Genomic DNA, 17,671 nt, shown 5'->3' on the forward strand with positions numbered 1-17,671 from the left:
GGGGAGGGGAAACTTGCGGCTCGGCAGAGGTAGGCTTGACTTCTCAAGATAGAAGAGTGGTGGGGACACCAAGAGGCGTTAAGCAGCTTCTCTCTACTCAGGAAAGACAGAAAGAGAGAGGCTCCGAGAAGATTTGGGTAGCTTCTCCCCCCCCAGCTAGAAGATGAGAGAGAGAAAGCTGGTACAGGCTTGTGGCTTTGAAGTGATATTGGCTTGTGAAGAAAGAAGAAGAAAGGGGGAGTGCAGCAGAGAAAGAGCTTGGCTGCGTGCAAGAGTTTGTTAACTCTTTTCTAGACAATGAACACTTCACAGAGCATTTAGACTTCTCTCAGAGTAGATGATAAAGAAGAAATAAGCAAGAGAATGACAGTCAGAGCAGTGAGTGGAGGAGGTGGGAGAAAAAAAAAAAGGGCGAAAAAGATGATAGAGTAGCTAGTTGCTAGACTCTTTGGGCTACAGCCATAGACAAAACCATGCTCCCTCGCCCCCCGAAGCGCAAAGCTGCTTGCAGGGGGGAGGGGCCCAGAACTGAGAGGGTTCAGTTTTAGAGACCCCCGGCGCCCAGGGGTAGACAAGTATGGGGGACAAGAAGTCCGAAAGTGATGAAGAAACTGTGCTTTTTTCAGAACTAGTCAAAGCACCCTTAAAAGATAACCCTTGAAACAGCTCTGTTCCTTGTCCAGTAGTGGGAGCGCTGGGCATGCAAAGAAGAAGTCACCATAGCCCCAAGAAAGACTCCTCTCCCCTTGATAAACTAAAATTGAGTATTTACAAAGTGATAGATAGAGATTTGAAATTTAGAAGATGTATTAGAAATGTGGGGAGAAGAAATGCTTTTCAAGAGTTTTCTTTTCCATGTGTGTGTGTGTGTGTGTAGTTTTTTTTTCCTTTTGTAGTTTAGTTAATAAACTTTTTTTCTAAAGTAGAAGCCTGCTTTGCTTATTTCCTAGTCACATCTCACAGCGAACACCAAAGAAGTATATTTTCATGAGGCACTAGCATTGTGCCAATGTCAAACCATCACACCATGTCCTTGTCCCCATCCCCACCATGGCCCCCAATGTCACTATCCATGTCTTAGTTGAATGTCTTTATTTTACCCCAATCTTTGGGTGAAGGGATGAAGAAAAATGAAAGAAAATAAAGCCCAAAATAAACGCATTTATGTGTCCATGCTGGCTGAGAATCCATGTGCCTGGGTGGGTAGAAAGGACCTTTTTTAAGAGGAGTTTCCACTCCGTTGTCTCCAAAATCCTGGTTTTTTGCCCCAGTCCATCACCATTTGGCTGTGGAAGATGCTGCTGGGCCAGAGAGAATTAGAATCATGGAATGATTCAGGTTGGAAAAGACCTCCAACACAATCCATTATTCCTTGATGGCACCCAAAGAAATGATTGGATGCAAAAGGTGAAACTTTTTTGGTGTCAAAAGTAAAAAAATGTGCTGTCCCCTATGAAATTCTGACGTCGGTTTGCATCCCAATGGATTTTTTTCTGGCTGCATCCAAGTGCCCAAGGGGAGCCAGGAAGATGTGAAAACCACCAGCCAGATGTCTTCCCAACATGGATCACCAGGACGCTGGATGACCAATGAGGGTCACTGTGGACCATCCAGTGCGGGGCCTCCAATGGGAGATGGAGTTGAAGCAGCGCTCAAAGCTCTTCCTGCACACGGGGCACTTGTAGGGCATCCCTTACTGCTGCCTCCCTTGGTGTTGGGTCACGGCAGAGTTCTGGGAGAAGCTCTTCCCACACTTGGGACACTGCCAGGGCCTCTCCGCAGTGTGGATCCACTGGTGGGTGACAAGGGTGGAGTTTTTCTTAAAGCCCTTCCTGCAGTCAGGGCAGCAGAAGGGCCTCTATTCTGTGTGACTCTGCTGATGCTTGAGGAGACGGTATCGGCTCTGAAACCTCTCCCCACACTCAGAACACTCATAGGGCCTCTCCCCACTGTGGATCCTCTGGTGGGCAATCAGCCTGGAGTTCCGGCCGAAGCTCTTCCCACATTCCCCACACTCGTAGGGCCTCTCCCCAGTGTGGATCCTCTGGTGGGCGATCAGATGGCAGTCTCGTGCAAGCTTTTCCCACATTCCCTGCACTTGTAGGGCCTCTCCCCAGTGTGGATCCTCTGGGCAATCAGGCTGGGTTCTGGCTGGCTTCCCACATTCTGAGCACGTGTAGGGGCTTCCCCGGTTGTCTGGTGGATGATCAGGTCAGAGCTGTCACGGAAGCCCTTCCCACATTCCCCACACACAAAGGGCCGTATCCCAGTGTGGATCATCTGGTGGCGGTTCAGATGGCCACTCTTCCTGAAGCCTTTCCCACATTCTCCACATTCATAGGGCCGTTCATCAGTGTGGATCCTCTGGTGGTGGATCAAACTGGAGCTCAGGCCGAAGCTCTTTCCACATTCCCCACACTCATGGGGCCGTTCCCCGGTGTGGATCCGCTGGTGGGCGATCAGGTGGGAGCTGAACCTGAAGCTCTGCCCACACTCTGGTGGACGATCAGGCCAGAGGTGTCTCTGAAGCTCTTCCCACATTCCCCACACTCATAGGGCCTTTCCCCACTGTGGATCCTCTGGTGGACGATCAGGGTTGAGCTCTGGCTGAAGCTCTTCCCACATTCCCCACACTCGTAGGGCCGTTCCCCGGTGTGCATCCTCTTGTGGCGCACCAGGCGTGAGCTCGTGGGGAAACTCTTCCCACATTCCAAGCACTGGTGGGGCTTCTTGCCATCGTCAAGCTGCTCATGGAGCACCACCTCAGAGCTCTGGCCAGATCTCTGGCTGCCTTCCTGGCTCAGGGTGGGTCTTTCCTCCTCAGAGCACCCTGGGCTGGGTTTGCAGCCCCTCCTCCTGAGGGACCTCCGGGGCTTTTCCTCCCTGTTGGACTCCTGTGCCGTGGAGCCGCTCAAAACGGCCTCTGCCACCAGGTTCTGCTGTGGGGATTTGTCCTCCCTGCTCTCCATGCTCAGCTCCTTGTCTGGGGGAGGAAGGACAAGGAGAGGATGGGATTTGCCTCCGTGCCACAGGCAAGGGCAAGGAGATCCCCCCAGTGCATCCCTGGCTGAAGAGCATCAGCAGTGGGGCTGTCCTGCAGCCGGGGGCCGGGCTGGGCTGGGAGATGGAGCAGGGAGAGGGGGAAAGGGGCACTGACTTCCTCCTCACCTGCCTGGGTGCCCTGGGACATCTCCCTCTTCCTCACAGCCTTCTCCTCTATCCAGATGAGGTTTGGGAATGGGAAATCCTGGTTTAGGGAAAAACAAGATGTGAGTGCACTGCCTTCAAAGGTCCCCCTGGCTGAGTCCATCTCTAGAAGTCACTGGCTGTCTGGTGGCCAGAAATATCTCCAAAAAGCAAGGAGTCCAAAAACCTCTCCCAGGAGTTCCCTGTTTCCAGTGTCCTCACTTTGGGGTTATGGGGGTCCCTCTTCTCAGAGCTGCTGGGGGGCCCATGGGTCCTGGGCATCCCCCCTCTCCTGGGTCCTCCTTACACAGGCTGAGGGTCTTTTGGGGGTCCCAGGGATGAATTTATGATGCTCATATCCCCATTTGTCTGAAATAAGCTTTGCACCTTTAACACTGGTTCTGAGAGCAGAGAGGGAGGAAGAAGAAGCACGGAGTTTGTTTTCAGAACCTCTCTCACTCCTCCACATTCCGGCTCCTCTCTTGTCTGCAGATGGACAGACGGCAGGACAGAGCTCTCCTTTGCTTTTAGTTAGTTTGAGCTCGCTGAGGCAGAGAAGTTCCCTAGACTGTGGTTTTTGGCTTTTCCTTTTCTTTGGACCTGTCTAAACCTGCTCTGGACTGAACACCCAGAAGAGCACCAGGTGCTCACACCTGTGCCCACCGGGGCTGGGCCACGGCATTTCCAGCACCAGAGAGACTGATAAGAGACTGATAAGAGACTGATAAGAGACTGATAAGAGCCAAGGTACAGCCCACAGAGGGACTTTGTGAGTTTGTCATCTCTTCTGGAGCAGCAAGAGGTTTTATTGTTTAATACTGTTCATTTTTGGGGCTGGTGAGTGCTTTGCCTGTTAAAGAAACAGTTTTTTCCACTCCTCTCAAAGGAAATACTTTTCCAAAACCAGTTGGAGGAGGAGCCACTTGACTTTGCTCTTCTACAGGAAACACCTTTAGAGGTTTTTCTCCCAAAATTGCCCTAAACCAGGACATTGGCTTTGAAGGTCCCACTGGCCAAGTCCTTCTCTAGAAGTCACTGGGTGTCTGGTGGCCAGAAAAATCTCCAAAAATCAGCAAGCCCAAAAACCTCTCCCAGAGGTTCCCTGTTTCCAGTGTCCTCACTTTGGGCTTATGGGGGTCCCTCTTCTCAGAGCTCCTCATGGGCCCATGGGTCCTGGGCATCCCCCCTCTCCCAGGTCCTGCTCAGGCATGCTGAGGCGGTTTTGGAGCTCCCAGGGCTCATCCTCCCCTGATTCTGTGAAAATGGTTTTTGTGATTCGTGTCAATTGGCAACGGAATCAGCAAATGCTTCTATCTGCTGTGTCCAAAACAGACACAAAGAAAGGTTTTGAAACTTTCTGACCAAACAGCCAAATAAAGCATCAAAATCTAAGAAGTACAGTAGAGCAAAAGTGATGAGGTAGCAAGATGACTGATGCTTAGAATAACATAGAGGAAGTTGGGATAAAGCTAAGAGATATTGCAACAAAGCAATTAAAAGCTCATGTATAATAAAAAGCTTGATGCACTTGACAAAATCATGTAGCAGACACCAGTGTAAGGCCTCCCTCCAGACGAGCACAAGAAGGATAGGAATCAATGGCCACTTGGAAAGATTATGAAATTGCTGCTCCCAGCTTATTGATATTTGCTAATTTGGACTAACCAAGCACACTGCAAAATGCTCTGTAGGGTTAAAAACAGGACATATACTTTACTGAACTGTGTGTGCCGTGAGTGGAGCGGTGACTCCCCGGCCACCCAGCGCTGCTTGCTTGCTTGCTTTAAAATAGAAGGTATAGAAATAAAATTCGGATTGGCTATTGAAATTTTATATCAGGTGTTCCAGGGTCCCCTTTCTCCAGCATCCCTCCACTCCAGGCACTCAGCGCTTCCCCTGCTCCCCTTTGCACTCCTGAGAGATCCAAAATATTCCCTCACCAAATAAATTAAAAATACCTCTCTCAGCGACACCGAAATATATTTGGGACCCGACTCCTGTGAAAAATGCCAATCACTTGTTTCTAAAATTTTAGGAGTTTAATAGTAATAAAATGGTTATAAAAATAGCAATACAATTAGAGTAATAATAATTTGGACAATTTGAATTAGGACAATATGAGACAACAAATACAAAAAGTTACGGATGTCCGGGTACCTTTTTCTGGGCAGCAGGAGCCCGAAAAAGGACCCCTGCTAACAAAGGATTAACCCTTAAAAACAATAGCCCCTTGCATATTCATACACTTCATACGTGATGCATAAATTCCATTCAAACACAGGATCCTGTCTGGTCATCATCAACTTCTTCCTTCTAATCCTAACAGCGCCTTTGAGGTGGGAAAAAGTCCGTTTCTTCTGATAAGAGGGCAATGAATTCTTTTCTCTGAAAGATTCAGGTGTCCTGTGGCTGTTGTCTGGTGCGAGTGCCTCACTCCTTTCTTTAAAAAAACCCCACTAACCTTTGTGAAATACAAAGCTGTGTTTCGTGTCAGGTACAAACAGGCAACGTGTGTATTTGTGAGTGCAAAATGTGTGGACACCGACAGTGGGAGAGCTGTGAATTCTAATAATAACTGAGGAAAATAAAGCATGGAAAAAGGCCTTTGAAATTAACCCTTGTTGATTTAGGAGCATTGGAATTAAAGTGTTAAAGATGTTGCTTTTTGCTTGTAGTTAATCCATAAAGAGCTCTGCAACAATAACCTTTTGAAGTATCATTTTAGAATATTACTTGTATCCTTGAAACTATAGCATTGGAATATATGTAAAGGAAATATGCTTATCTCACACCCTATTGAAGCAGAGAAAAACAGCTCGAGAAAGGAACATGAACATCACCTCAAGGATTTATGGTGTCAACCAAGGGAAGCTGGACATCACTGTTATTAGATTTATAGTCTCTGCAATTAAAAGGGTGGACCTACATCTGGGGAGCTGGACTGCACCAGATGGGATTCATCTTCCTTCTGTCGGAAACTGGACCACCACCATCTGGGGATACTCCTTTAAAAACACATCCTGAGAGAAACTAAAATCACAATAGTGTATAGAATTGTGATGTAATACTTTGGAATAAAAAATGCTGATGAATAGAAAATTGGAAATAGAAACTGCTGAAAAAAACTGATGAGTACCCCTATAAATACCTGTAACCCTCAATTATCAGTGTGCAGTTGGAGGGAACACTTCCCCCACTGTACCCAGCGCTGTATTGCTCATACTTTACCATATTAAATAATAAATTGATTGCTGCTTGAATATTGGCCTAGTCAAGCTTCTTATTCATAACAGATTTAGTTCTTATTTTAACTACAAAAGTTACTTTTTAATTACAAGACTACATTTATTATTAAAATGTTAATACAGCACTACTAATCAATACATCAAAATACATATGGTAAATGACGCTGGCAAGGGGGTTTATTTCCAGACGCGAACGAGACGGGGCTGCTATAGAATGCGCCTCGAGCTGTTTATTTTTCAGCATCAGACTCATTACACGGTTATGACAATGGGAAGATGCCAGCAGCTCACATCCCAGGCAGCAGGCCAGAAAACTTTAATGTTACAACTTACTTTATAAGCTTCTTGACCAATCACACAAAGCAAGAGCATATTGACACTGGTTCTATCCAATCACCATAAGCACACGTACCTTTGGTTCAAACAATGCTTGCTTATTTCGAATACAACACCTACTTGTAAGCCTTAAAACACAACGCTCAGAGCTCCATTATTGAGCTCTAACCTTCCTAATATCTTGCTAAATAAACTTTCTGCAGCTTAGAAAGCTATTCAGACAAGCGTTAATACACAGGCCATTGCTCTATTCGCCCTTGCTTTTTCTACAGTTTAAATAATTTTTCTGCTGACCTATCTCACGGCTGTTGCTTTAGCTCTACTCACAGTTCTGCTGTATCTGAGGCCTGCCTTTTGCAGCTTCCCCCAAACCCTCTGATTTTATGAATTCCCACAGTAAATATCTGCGTAGAGCCATACAATACACACTTTTCACAACTCCGGAATCGGCAGGGCCCAAACCCCAGCAAAATCCCCCTCCACCCCGCCAAACAAACCCTCCCGGAGCTGCCGCGATGGACTCGGGGCGAGCTTCCCTCGGCGCTCACCTGCGGGATGCGGGGCAATGCGATGCTGCCGGGGCTCGGCTCCTGGGTGATCCGTGATCACCAGGACCACAGATCACCGGGTCTCTGCCCAACGAGAGTCACTGCGGGTTACCCAGCGCGGATCCTCCCACGGGGGATGGAGCTGGAGCAGCGCACGAAGCTCTTCCCGCACCGGGGGCACCGGTGGGGATTCCCTTGGTGCTGCCTCCCTCGGCGTCGGGTCCCGGCGGGGTTCTGGGAGAAGCGCTTCCCACACTCGGGACGCTGTCAGGGCCTCTCCCCAGTTCCAGGCAGAGGAATTCCGCTCTGACCGATTTCCTCAGCAGCGACTCTGCAGTTCCCGGGCAGACCCGCGGCGCCCAGCGCTCCCAATTCCACCGCACCGGCGCCGCCGCTCGTACCCAGCGAGCCCCGGAAGCGGAATTTTGGCTCAGGGGGGAGGGGGACGGGACGGACGGATCCGCACTGGGGGTCCCCGAGCCCCCTGCCCATCGCTGGGGGTCCCCGAGCCCCCTGCCCATCGCGGGGGGCTCTGGGGGTTTCTCCCCCTGCCCCAGAGCCGGCGCTGCTGCGGCCGCGGGGCACAGGGGGTGCGAAAGGGGGATCCGGGAGGAAGGGGAGGGAGAGGGGAAGGGGAGGAGCAGGAACAGGAGGAGCACGAAGGGGAGCAGCCCCAGGAGCAGCAGCAGGGGCCGGAGCATTGCGGGGTTCCCCGGCGAGCCCGCTGAGCCCGCAGCTCGCTGGCCCCGGCAGCATCGCATTGCCCCGCATCCCGCAGGTGAGCGCCGAGGGGAGCTCGCCCCGAGTCCATCGCGGCAGCTCCGGGAGGGTTTTGTGGGGGGGTAGAGGGAGATTTTGCTGTGGTTTGGGACCTGTCGATTGGGGAGTCGAGTCCCAAATATATTTCGGTGTCGCTGAGAGAGGTATTTTTAATTTATTTGGTGAGGGGATATTCTTGGATCTCTCAGGAGTGCAAAGGGGAGCAGGGGAAGCGGTGAGTGCCTGGAGTGGAGGGATGCTGGAGAAAGGGGACCCTGGAACACCTGATATAAAATTTCAATAGCCAATCCGAATTTTATTTCTATACCTTCTATTTTAAAGCAAGCAAGCAAGCAGCGCTGGGTGGCCGGGGAGTCACCGCTCCACTCACGGCACACACAGTTCAGTAAAGTATATGTCCTGTTTTTAACCCTACAGAGCATTTTGCAGTGTGCTTGGTTAGTCCAAATTAGCAAATATCAATAAGCTGGGAGCAGCAAATTCATAATCTTTCCAAGTGGCCATTGATTCCTATCCTTCTTGTGCTCGTCTGGAGGGAGGCCTTACACTGGTGTCTGCTACATGATTTTGTCAAGTGCATCAAGCTTTTTATTATACATGAGCTTTTAATTGCTTTGTTGCAATATCTCTTAGCTTTATCCCAACTTCCTCTATGTTATTCTAAGCATCAGTCATCTTGCTACCTCATCACTTTTGCTCTACTGTACTTCTTTGATTTTGATGCTTTATTTGGCTGTTTGGTCAGAAAGTTTCAAAACCTTTCTTTGTGTCTGTTTTGGACACAGCAGATAGAAGCATTTGCTGATTCCATTGCCGATTGACACGAATCACAAAAACCATTTCCACAGAATCAGGGGAGGATGAGCCCTGGGAGCTCCAAAACCGCCTCAGCATGCCTGAGCAGGACCTGGGAGAGGGGGGATGCCCAGGACCCATGGGCCCCCAGCAGCTCTGAGAAGAGGGACCCCCATAAGCCCAAAGTGAGGACACTGGAAACAGGGAACCTCTGGGAGAGGTTTTTGGGCTTGCTGATTTTTGGAGGTTTTTCTGGCCACCAGACACCCAGTGACTTCTAGAGAAGGACTTGGCCAGTGGGACCTTCAAAGCCAATGTCCTGGTTTAGGGCAATTTTGGGAGAAAAACCTCTAAAGGTGTTTCCTGTAGAAGAGCAAAGTCAAGTGGCTCCTCCTCCAACTGGTTTTGGAAAAGTATTTCCTTTGAGAGGAGTGGAAAAAACTGTTTCTTTAACAGGCAAAGCACTCACCAGCCCCAAAAATGAACAGTATTAAACAATAAAACCTCTCGCTGCTCCAGAAGAGATGACAAACTCACAAAGTCCCTCTGTGGGCTGTAGCTTGGCTCTTATCAGTCTCTTATCAGTCTCTTATCAGTCTCTTATCAGTCTCTCTGGTGCTGGAAATGCCGTGGCCCAGCCCCGGTGGGCACAGGTGTCAGCACCTGGTGCTCTTCTGGGTGTTCAGTCCAGAGCAGGTTTAGACAGGTCCAAAGAAAAGGAAAAGCCAAAAACCACAGTCTAGGGAACTTCTCTGCCTCAGCGAGCTCAAACTAACTAAAAGCAAAGGAGAGCTCTGTCCTGCCGTCTGTCCATCTGCAGACAAGAGAGGAGCCGGAATGTGGAGGAGTGAGAGAGGTTCTGAAAACAAACTCCGTGCTTCTTCTTCCTCCCTCTCTGCTCTCAGAACCAGTGTTAAAGGTGCAAAGCTTATTTCAGACAAATGGGGATACGAGCATCATAAATTCATCCCTGGGACCCCCAAAAGACCCTCAGCCTGTGTAAGGAGGACCCAGGAGAGGGGGAATGCCCAGGACCCACGGGCCCCCCAGCAGCTCTGAGAAGAGGGACCCCCATAACCCCAAAGTGAGGACACTGGAAACAGGGAACTCCTGGGAGAGGTTTTTGGACTCCTTGCTTTTTGGAGGTATTTCTGGCCACCAGACACCCAGTGACTTCTAGAGATGGACTCAGCCAGGGGGACCTTTGAAGGCAGTGCACTCACATCTTGTTTTTCCCTAAACCAGGATTTCCCATTCCCAAACCTCATCTGGATAGAGGAGAAGGCTGCGAGGAAGAGGAAGATGTCCCAGGACACCCAGGCAGGTGAGGAGGAAGTCAGTGCCCCTTTCCCCCTCTCCCTGCTCCATCTCCCAGCCCAGCCCGGCCCCCGGCTGCAGGACAGCCCCACTGCTGATGCTCTCCAGCCAGGGATGCACTGGGGGGATCTCCTTGCCCTTGCCTGTGGCACGGAGGCAAATCCCATCCTCTCCTTGTCCTTCCTCCCCCAGACAAGGAGCTGAGCATGGAGAGCAGGGAGGACAAATCCCCACAGCAGAACCTGGTGGCAGAGGCCGTTTTGAGCGGCTCCATGGCGCAGGAATCCAACAGGGAGGAAAAAGCCCCGGAGGTCCCTCAGGAGGAGGGGCTGCAAACCCAGCCCAGGGTGCTCTGAGGAGGAAAGACCCACCCTGAGCCAGGAAGGCAGCCAGAGATCTGGCCAGAGCTCTGAGGTGGTGCTCCATGAGCAGCTTGACGATGGCAAGAAGCCCCACCAGTGCTTGGAATGTGGGAAGAGTTTCCCCACGAGCTCACGCCTGGTGCGCCACAAGAGGATGCACACCGGGGAACGGCCCTACGAGTGTGGGGAATGTGGACAGAGCTTCAGCCAGAGCTCAACCCTGATCTCCCACGAGAAGATCCACACTGGGGAAAGGCCCTATGAGTGTGGGGAATGTGGGAAGAGCTTCAGAGACACCTCTGGCCTGATGGTCCACCAGAGGATGCACACCGGGGAACGGACCTACGAGTGTGGGGAATGTGGGCAGAGCTTCAGGTTCAGCTCCCACCTGATCTCCCACCAGAGGATCCACACCGGGGAACGGCCCTACGAGTGTGGGGAATGTGGAAAGAGCTTCGGCCTGAGCTCCAGTTTGATCCACCACCAGAGGATCCACACTGATGAACGGCCCTATAAATGTGGAGAATGTGGGAAAGCCTTCAGGGAGAGTGGCCATCTGAACCGCCACCAGATGATCCACACTGGGATACGGCCCTTTGGGTGTGGGGAATGTGGGAAGGGCTTCCGTGACAGCTCTCGCCTCATCATCCACCAGACAACGCACACTGGGGAATGCCCCTACACGTGCTCAGAATGTGGGAAGAGCTTCATCGAGAACTCCAGCCTGATTGCCCACCAGAGGATCCACACTGGGGACAGGCCCTACAAGTGCAGGGAATGTGGGAAAAGCTTCAGGCAGAGCTGCCATCTGATTGCCCACCAGAGGATCCACACTGGGGAGAGGCCCTACGAGTGTGGGGAATGTGGGAAAAGCTTCGGCCGGAACTCCAGGCTGATTGCCCACCAGAGGATCCACAGTGGGGAGAGGCCCTATGAGTGTTCTGAGTGTGGGGAGAGGTTTCAGAGCCGATACCGTCTCCTCAAGCATCAGCAGAGTCACACAGAATAGAGGCCCTTCTGCTGCCCTGACTGCAGGAAGGGCTTTAAGAAAAACTCCACCCTTGTCACCCACCAGTGGATCCACACTGCGGAGAGGCCCTGGCAGTGTCCCAAGTGTGGGAAGAGCTTCTCCCAGAACTCTGCCGTGACCCAACACCAAGGGAGGCAGCAGTAAGGGATGCCCTACAAGTGCCCCGTGTGCAGGAAGAGCTTTGAGCGCTGCTTCAACTCCATCTCCTATTGGAGGCCCCGCACTGGATGGTCCACAGTGACCCTCATTGGGCAGAGACTTGGTCATCCATGGTCCATGTGATCCATGTTGGGAAGACATCTGGCTGGTGGTTTTCACATCTTCCTGGCTCCCCTTGGGCACTTGGACGCAGCCAGAAAAAAATCCATTGGGATGCAAACCGACGTCAGAATTTCATAGGGGACAGCACATTTTTTTACTTTTGACACCAAAAAAGTTTCACCTTTTGCATCCAATCATTTCTTTGGGTGCCATCAAGGAATAATGGATTGTATTGGAGGTCTTTTCCAACCTGAATCATTCCATGATTCTAATTCTCTCTGGCCCAGCAGCATCATCCACAGCCAAATGGTGATGGACTGGGGCAAAAAACAGGATTTTGGAGACAACGGAGTGGAAACTCCTCTTAAAAAAGGTCCTTTCTACCCACCCAGGCACATGGATTCTCAGCCAGCATGGACACATAAATGCGTTTATTTTGGGCTTTATTTTCTTTCATTTTTCTTCATCCCTTCACCCAAAGATTGGGGTAAAATAAAGACATTCAACTAAGACATGGATAGTGACATTGGGGGCCATGGTGGGGATGGGGACAAGGACATGGGTGTGGACATGGCTGGGGATGGCGATATTGGGCACGGGGAGGTGTCACAGATATAGATGGTGACATGGGGCTGTATGGCCATGGGTGAGGACATGGGGGACATGGCATGGATGGTGACAAGTGGCCTAGGGGACAAGTCCATGGGTTGACATGTCCGTGCCATGGGGTGTCCCATGGCCAAGGACAACACATCCCCACCACCACCACAATTCTGTCCCTTTGATGCTGCCATTTATTCCCTGCTCCTCCCCTGGCTGTGACAGCCGCCTTGCGGGATGTCCCCATGTCCTGGTGACCCGTGTCCCTCAGGCCACTCCCACCAGTGGCTCCAGCAGCAGCCAGAGCCCGTCCTGGGCACGCAGGATCAGCTCGGGCTTGCGGCGCGGGGGTGGCCTCGCGTTGTCCCTGCGCAGCACGAACCGGGACAGTGTCAATGCCACTGCCACCTTCATCTCAGCCATGGCAAAGCTCTGCCCGATGCAGTTCCTGCCAGCACATCCCCACTGTCACTGTCACCCCACTGTGACCCCAGCCAGGGACAGGGGTGGCACTTGGGGACACTCCTGTCCCCACTCCAGCACATACCTGGGGCCAGCAGAGAAGGGGATGAAGGACGACGGGGACCGTCCCTTGCTGTTCTCTGGACTGAACCTCAGAGGATTGAACACCTGGGGTGACACCGACACAGTCACACCGAGGGGACACAGCTGTCACCACCACGGTGACAGGGACACCTCATAGGGTGGCCCTACCTCAGGCTCAGGCCAGAGGTCTGGGCTGTGGTGGGTCCCGTAGATGCTCATCAGGCAGATGGCCCCTGGTGGGATGGGAATGGCCACTTTAGGGACAGCAGATGAGGGTGGGTGGTGACACTGGGGACACCCTGGCCATGCCATACCCTTGGGGATGACACGGCCATCACGCAGGGGGATGTCCTCGGTGCAGCGCCGGGACACAGCAGTGACAGGAGGGTGCAGCCGCAGGCTCTCCTTGATGCACATGGTGGTGAAGGGCAGCTGGGACAGGTCCTCCCTGGGGACAAGCAGGGGTGGCACTGTTGTCCCCAAGCCACATGGCCGGGGAGGCCCTGGGGACATCTCACCATTCAATGTCCGCAGTGTCCCGGCCAGCCAGGAGCTCCTGGACCTGCTGGCGGCATCGCTCCTGGTGCTCAGGATGGCCGGCCAGGTTGTAGGAGAGCCATGCCAGGCCACTGGCTGTGGTGTCATGGCCTGTGGGGACACTGGGTGAGTGGGGGACACTGGAGTGGCTCCTCCCCAGTGGCACCTGGGAGCTCGTGCTCAGCCTCAAACATGAAGGTGTCAGCCTCAGCCGCGATGTCCTCGCCCGACAGGGTGTGGCCATTCTCGTCCTGCAGGGGCAAGCTGAGCCATGGGCCACTGGGGCCACCAGTCCGTGGGCCACCTGGGGCCAAATCCCATCCATGGCCACCACTCTTGCCCCATGGCCACCGCCCTGTGGCACCACCATCCCACTGGCCACCAGCTCTATGGTCAGTGCTGCCCATGGCCACCACTGTTCCCCTGTGGCCACCGGTCTATGCCCAACCCCCCATGGGCACCAGCATCCTACTGGCCTCTGTGGCCAACCCTTCCATGGCCACCACCATCCCCTTGACCACCATCCCCTAATGGTCACCATCATCTCCCCATGGCCACCACCACCCTCTTGACCACTTCCCTGTCCCCATGGCCACCACCCCCCCCTGCCTTGGTGAGCAGCAGGAGGTCGATGAAGTCCATGCTGCGTCCCCGGTGGCCGTCCAGCCAGGCCTGGTGGCCCAGGCAGGCGAGTGCCCGGCGCCGGCGCTGCACCACATCAGCAGTGACGGCGTGGACAGTGGCACCGGGCGCGGCGCGCCGCCATCAGAGGAGAGGCTGTAGAGCCACCACGGGTGGAGAAGTGGCTGGAGCTGGCGCCGGACCACCAACGAGCTCAGCTCCAGGATGGCCTGGATGTACTGGCTGGGCCACCTGTACCAGGGACAGTGGGGGGACACTGTGGCCACCAGCGTGGATGATAGCAGGACCATTGAGGCCACCAGAATGGCCAACAGGACAGTGATGGGACCACGATGGCCAGTGGGGACCATGGTGGGGCCTACGCAGTCACCAGGATGGTCAACAGGGACCATGGTAGGGCCAGCACAGCCACCAGGATGGCCAGCAGGGACAGTGATGGGACCATGATGGCCAGTGGGGACCATGGTGGGGCCTACGCAGTCACCGGGATGGCCAGCAGGGACCATGGCAGGGCCAGCACAGCCACCAGGATGGCCAGCAGGGACAGTGATGGGACCATGATGGCCAGTGGGGACCATGGTGGGGCCTACGCAGTCACCGGGATGGCCAGCAGGGGCAATGGCAGGGCCAGCACGGCCACCAGGATGGCCAGCAGGGGCAATGGCAGGGTCACCAGGGCCACCAGGATGGTGTCATGATCCGCTCATACAAGTGGGGGTCATGATCGTTCGTTAACTGATCTCAGAGTGCAAAAGCAACATGGAAGGGGATTTTAGTGTTATTCTGTAGGGAGAATTGTAAGGGGGCACAGTATTCCCCAATGAGTTGCAGCTGTGTTAACACCTGTAAGTAATTAAGAGCAAGGGACATAAAAGGGTGGAGCCGGACAAAGAGTCAGAAGACTGCAAGAGGAGCTACAAGAAGCAGGAGAAGGCTGCCCTGGAGAAGGCTGCCCTGGAGAAGGCTGCCCTAGAGAAGACTGCTGCAAAGACCAGGACCCCAGGAGAGGGTGAGGACCAGGAGAGTCCCAGGAGAAGATGGTGAGTTCCCCCAGAAGGGATGAATAATCTCAGAAGAAGACTGACCCCAGGAGGGTAGACCCCAGGAGAGGGTTGGAGAAGCTTCAGCGACATGCCAGGGCTCTGTGGCAGTCTGGCAGCAATATCCTTCATTGGATCGCTGCTGGATTAGCTGCAGATGCTCCTGGCTGGGTGCTTTCGGGAAAAGCCCCTGGAGGGGCTGGACATGCTTCAGGAAAAGCCCCTGGAGGGGATGGACTCTGTGACTGACCCCATGAGGGTAGACCCCAGGAGAGGGTTGGAGAAGCTTTGGACATGCCAGGGCTCTGTGGCAGTCTGGCAGCAATATCCTTCATTGGATCGCTGCTGGATTAGCTGCAGATGCTCCTGGCTGGGTGCTTCAGGAAAAGCCCCTGGAGGGGATGGACATGCTTCAGGAAAAGCCCCTGGAGGGGATGGACATGCATCAGGAAAAGCTCCTGGAGGGGATGGACTCTGTGACTGACCCCAGGAGGGTAGACCCCAGGAGAGGGTTGGAGAAGCTTTGGACATGCCAGGGCTCTGTGGCAGTCTGGCAGCAATATCCTTCGTTGGATCACTGCTGGATTAGCTGCAGATGCTTCTGGCTGGGTGCTTCGGGAAAAGCCCCTGGAGGGGCTGGACTCTGTTGTTGTAATGCTCACTGTAATATATAAGTATGGTTGTAATGTTTAATGTATAAGTATTAGTGTAAAGTGTTTAGGGCTACTGTGACCCCCTGGGACGGAGTGGGGGAGGCGGCGTTGGTGAAGCTGAGAGTGGCAGGTGGAAGCCACATAGAGGTCTAGACCTGATTATCTAATCAAGACACCTGGGAATAGGTGAGCCACCAACAAGCAATGAGGGATTTGGTTTGGGACATTTAAGGTATTCACTTTGAGTTATGACCGCCTCGACAAGTAGAGATAGATGCTGTAGTAATGTAACTGGTATGATGTATTGCTGTTATGTAGAAGTATAGTTGTGTAATGTATTGCTGTAATATAGATGTATTGTTGTAAACGTGTTTAATACAACATTATTCTAAACAAAGGCACCTTTTATTGAGTGCCCACAGCAGATGTGATAGAAGGATTAGACAGGAGAATAAAGGATAGAAAAAGAGAGAGAGAGAGAAAGAGGGGGGAATAGCTACCAGTGGAGAGACGAAACCCTCGTGGTCCAGGCAATAGATCCGTCTGGTCACGTCAGGGAGAATCTCAAAGTCTTGGTTCTGCTACAGTCCTCCACCAAGGGGGGGAACAGGTAAGTCTATTGAAACCGCTGAGAGGGAACAGGTAAGTTTACAGACAGTCCATGTTCTCAGCAGTGAGCGAGACCAATTGTTTTCTTGGTCCAGGGAACACACCTGCAGGCAACACTTGGCAAACATCTCGCTTCAGTCCGGCCAGCCCCCTGTGTTGGAGTTATGGGGGTCTCAGTCTCAGTCCTTGGGAGGGGGCTTCAATCTCCGTGCATCAGAGTGGTCGTGAGGCAGATGAGGGATCTCTGTCTTTGTGGTGGTTGTGAGGCAAATGAGGGAAACTTCAGGCTGTCTCTTACGGATGATCAATGGGGACAGGCGACACTCACTGCTGGCAGTGGCTCTCGTGGCTGAAGATGCACTTCTGGAGCGTGTCCAGGGTGAGGAGGCTCGGGGGCTGCAGCACCTCCAGCTCCACCGGCCCCCACCGGCTGCCACTGCTGCTGCCCCCCACTTGCAGGGAAGGACTGGGCTGGGGAGGGAACAGGGAGGGGATCAGGGACAGGGGGTAAATTGGGGGGTGGGACAGGGGTGGGAGAGGGGGAAGAGTGGGGAGCAGGTGTGGAACAGGGATGTGGTGATGAACGAGGGGTGGGGTTGGGGTTTGGGGGCAGCTTTGGGTTTGGGGAATGGGACAGTACAGAATTTGGGTATGGACGGGACTCGGGGTGCAGGACAGGACTCAGGATGCAGCAGTGGGTGCAGGAAGAGTTTTGGGTGCAGGGCTGTCCTACGGTGATGTTAGGATGCTTGTATCCCCGTTCATGTGTTCTGTTTATGCTGGATATCATGTTCTGTGCCTTCAAGACTGGCTCTGAAGAGTGAAAGTTTTGTTTTGGTTTTGTTATCAGCCGCTCCCCCATGGCTGGCAGGACACACAGACAGAACAGTACATGGTGCTGCTTTTGCTTTTTGCTTTGCTCTTGCTCTTGCTTCTGCTTTGCTCCTGCTTTGCTCTTGCTCTTGCTTCTGCTCATTAGTTATTTTAGCTAAGCAGTCCAAATTTTTCCCTGGACTGTTTTTCCTTTCCCTTTTTTGGAACCACTCGAACCTGCTCTGGACTGGGACCTGGGAAACACCGAGAGTTTGCACCTTGTGGCTGCAGCAGCTACCCCAGCACCAGAGGGACTGATAACAGAGTGACTGATAACAGAGCAACCACCCCAAGAGAGACTTTCTGAAGTT

At 52.8% G+C, this 17,671-nt stretch overlaps 2 protein-coding genes and 1 pseudogene across 2 annotated transcripts; 1 reads left to right on the forward strand and 2 right to left on the reverse strand.

Moving 5' to 3' along the window:
* Positions 1 to 1,085: 1,085 nt before the first annotated feature.
* Positions 1,086 to 7,904, reverse strand: LOC115915984 (annotated as a pseudogene).
* Positions 7,905 to 7,958: 54 nt separating this feature from the next.
* LOC115915985 (zinc finger protein 551-like) lies at positions 7,959 to 12,362 on the forward strand. The gene is made up of 3 exons (XM_030969684.1): positions 7,959 to 8,093; positions 10,136 to 10,214; positions 10,400 to 12,362. The coding sequence occupies exon 3, from the start codon at positions 10,724 to 10,726 to the stop codon at positions 11,576 to 11,578; it is 855 nt and encodes a 284-aa protein (XP_030825544.1). The 5' UTR covers positions 7,959 to 8,093; positions 10,136 to 10,214; positions 10,400 to 10,723; the 3' UTR covers positions 11,579 to 12,362.
* Positions 12,363 to 12,727: 365 nt separating this feature from the next.
* LOC115915987 (cytochrome P450 4F4-like) lies at positions 12,728 to 16,958 on the reverse strand (the record flags this gene model as incomplete). Its single annotated transcript, XM_030969686.1, is given in 10 exon segments — positions 12,728 to 12,908; positions 13,008 to 13,090; positions 13,175 to 13,239; positions 13,321 to 13,454; positions 13,525 to 13,654; positions 13,710 to 13,794; positions 14,153 to 14,301; positions 14,304 to 14,416; positions 16,816 to 16,912; positions 16,915 to 16,958. Coding segments are annotated over 10 exon segments (1,081 nt in total), but the record flags the coding sequence as incomplete, so codon positions are not given.
* Between the last annotated feature and the right edge of the window lie 713 nt (positions 16,959 to 17,671).

The sequence above is a fragment of the Camarhynchus parvulus genome, unplaced genomic scaffold (assembly GCF_901933205.1).
Source record: "Camarhynchus parvulus unplaced genomic scaffold, STF_HiC, whole genome shotgun sequence".
NCBI classification, from domain to species: Eukaryota; Metazoa; Chordata; class Aves; order Passeriformes; family Thraupidae; genus Camarhynchus; species Camarhynchus parvulus.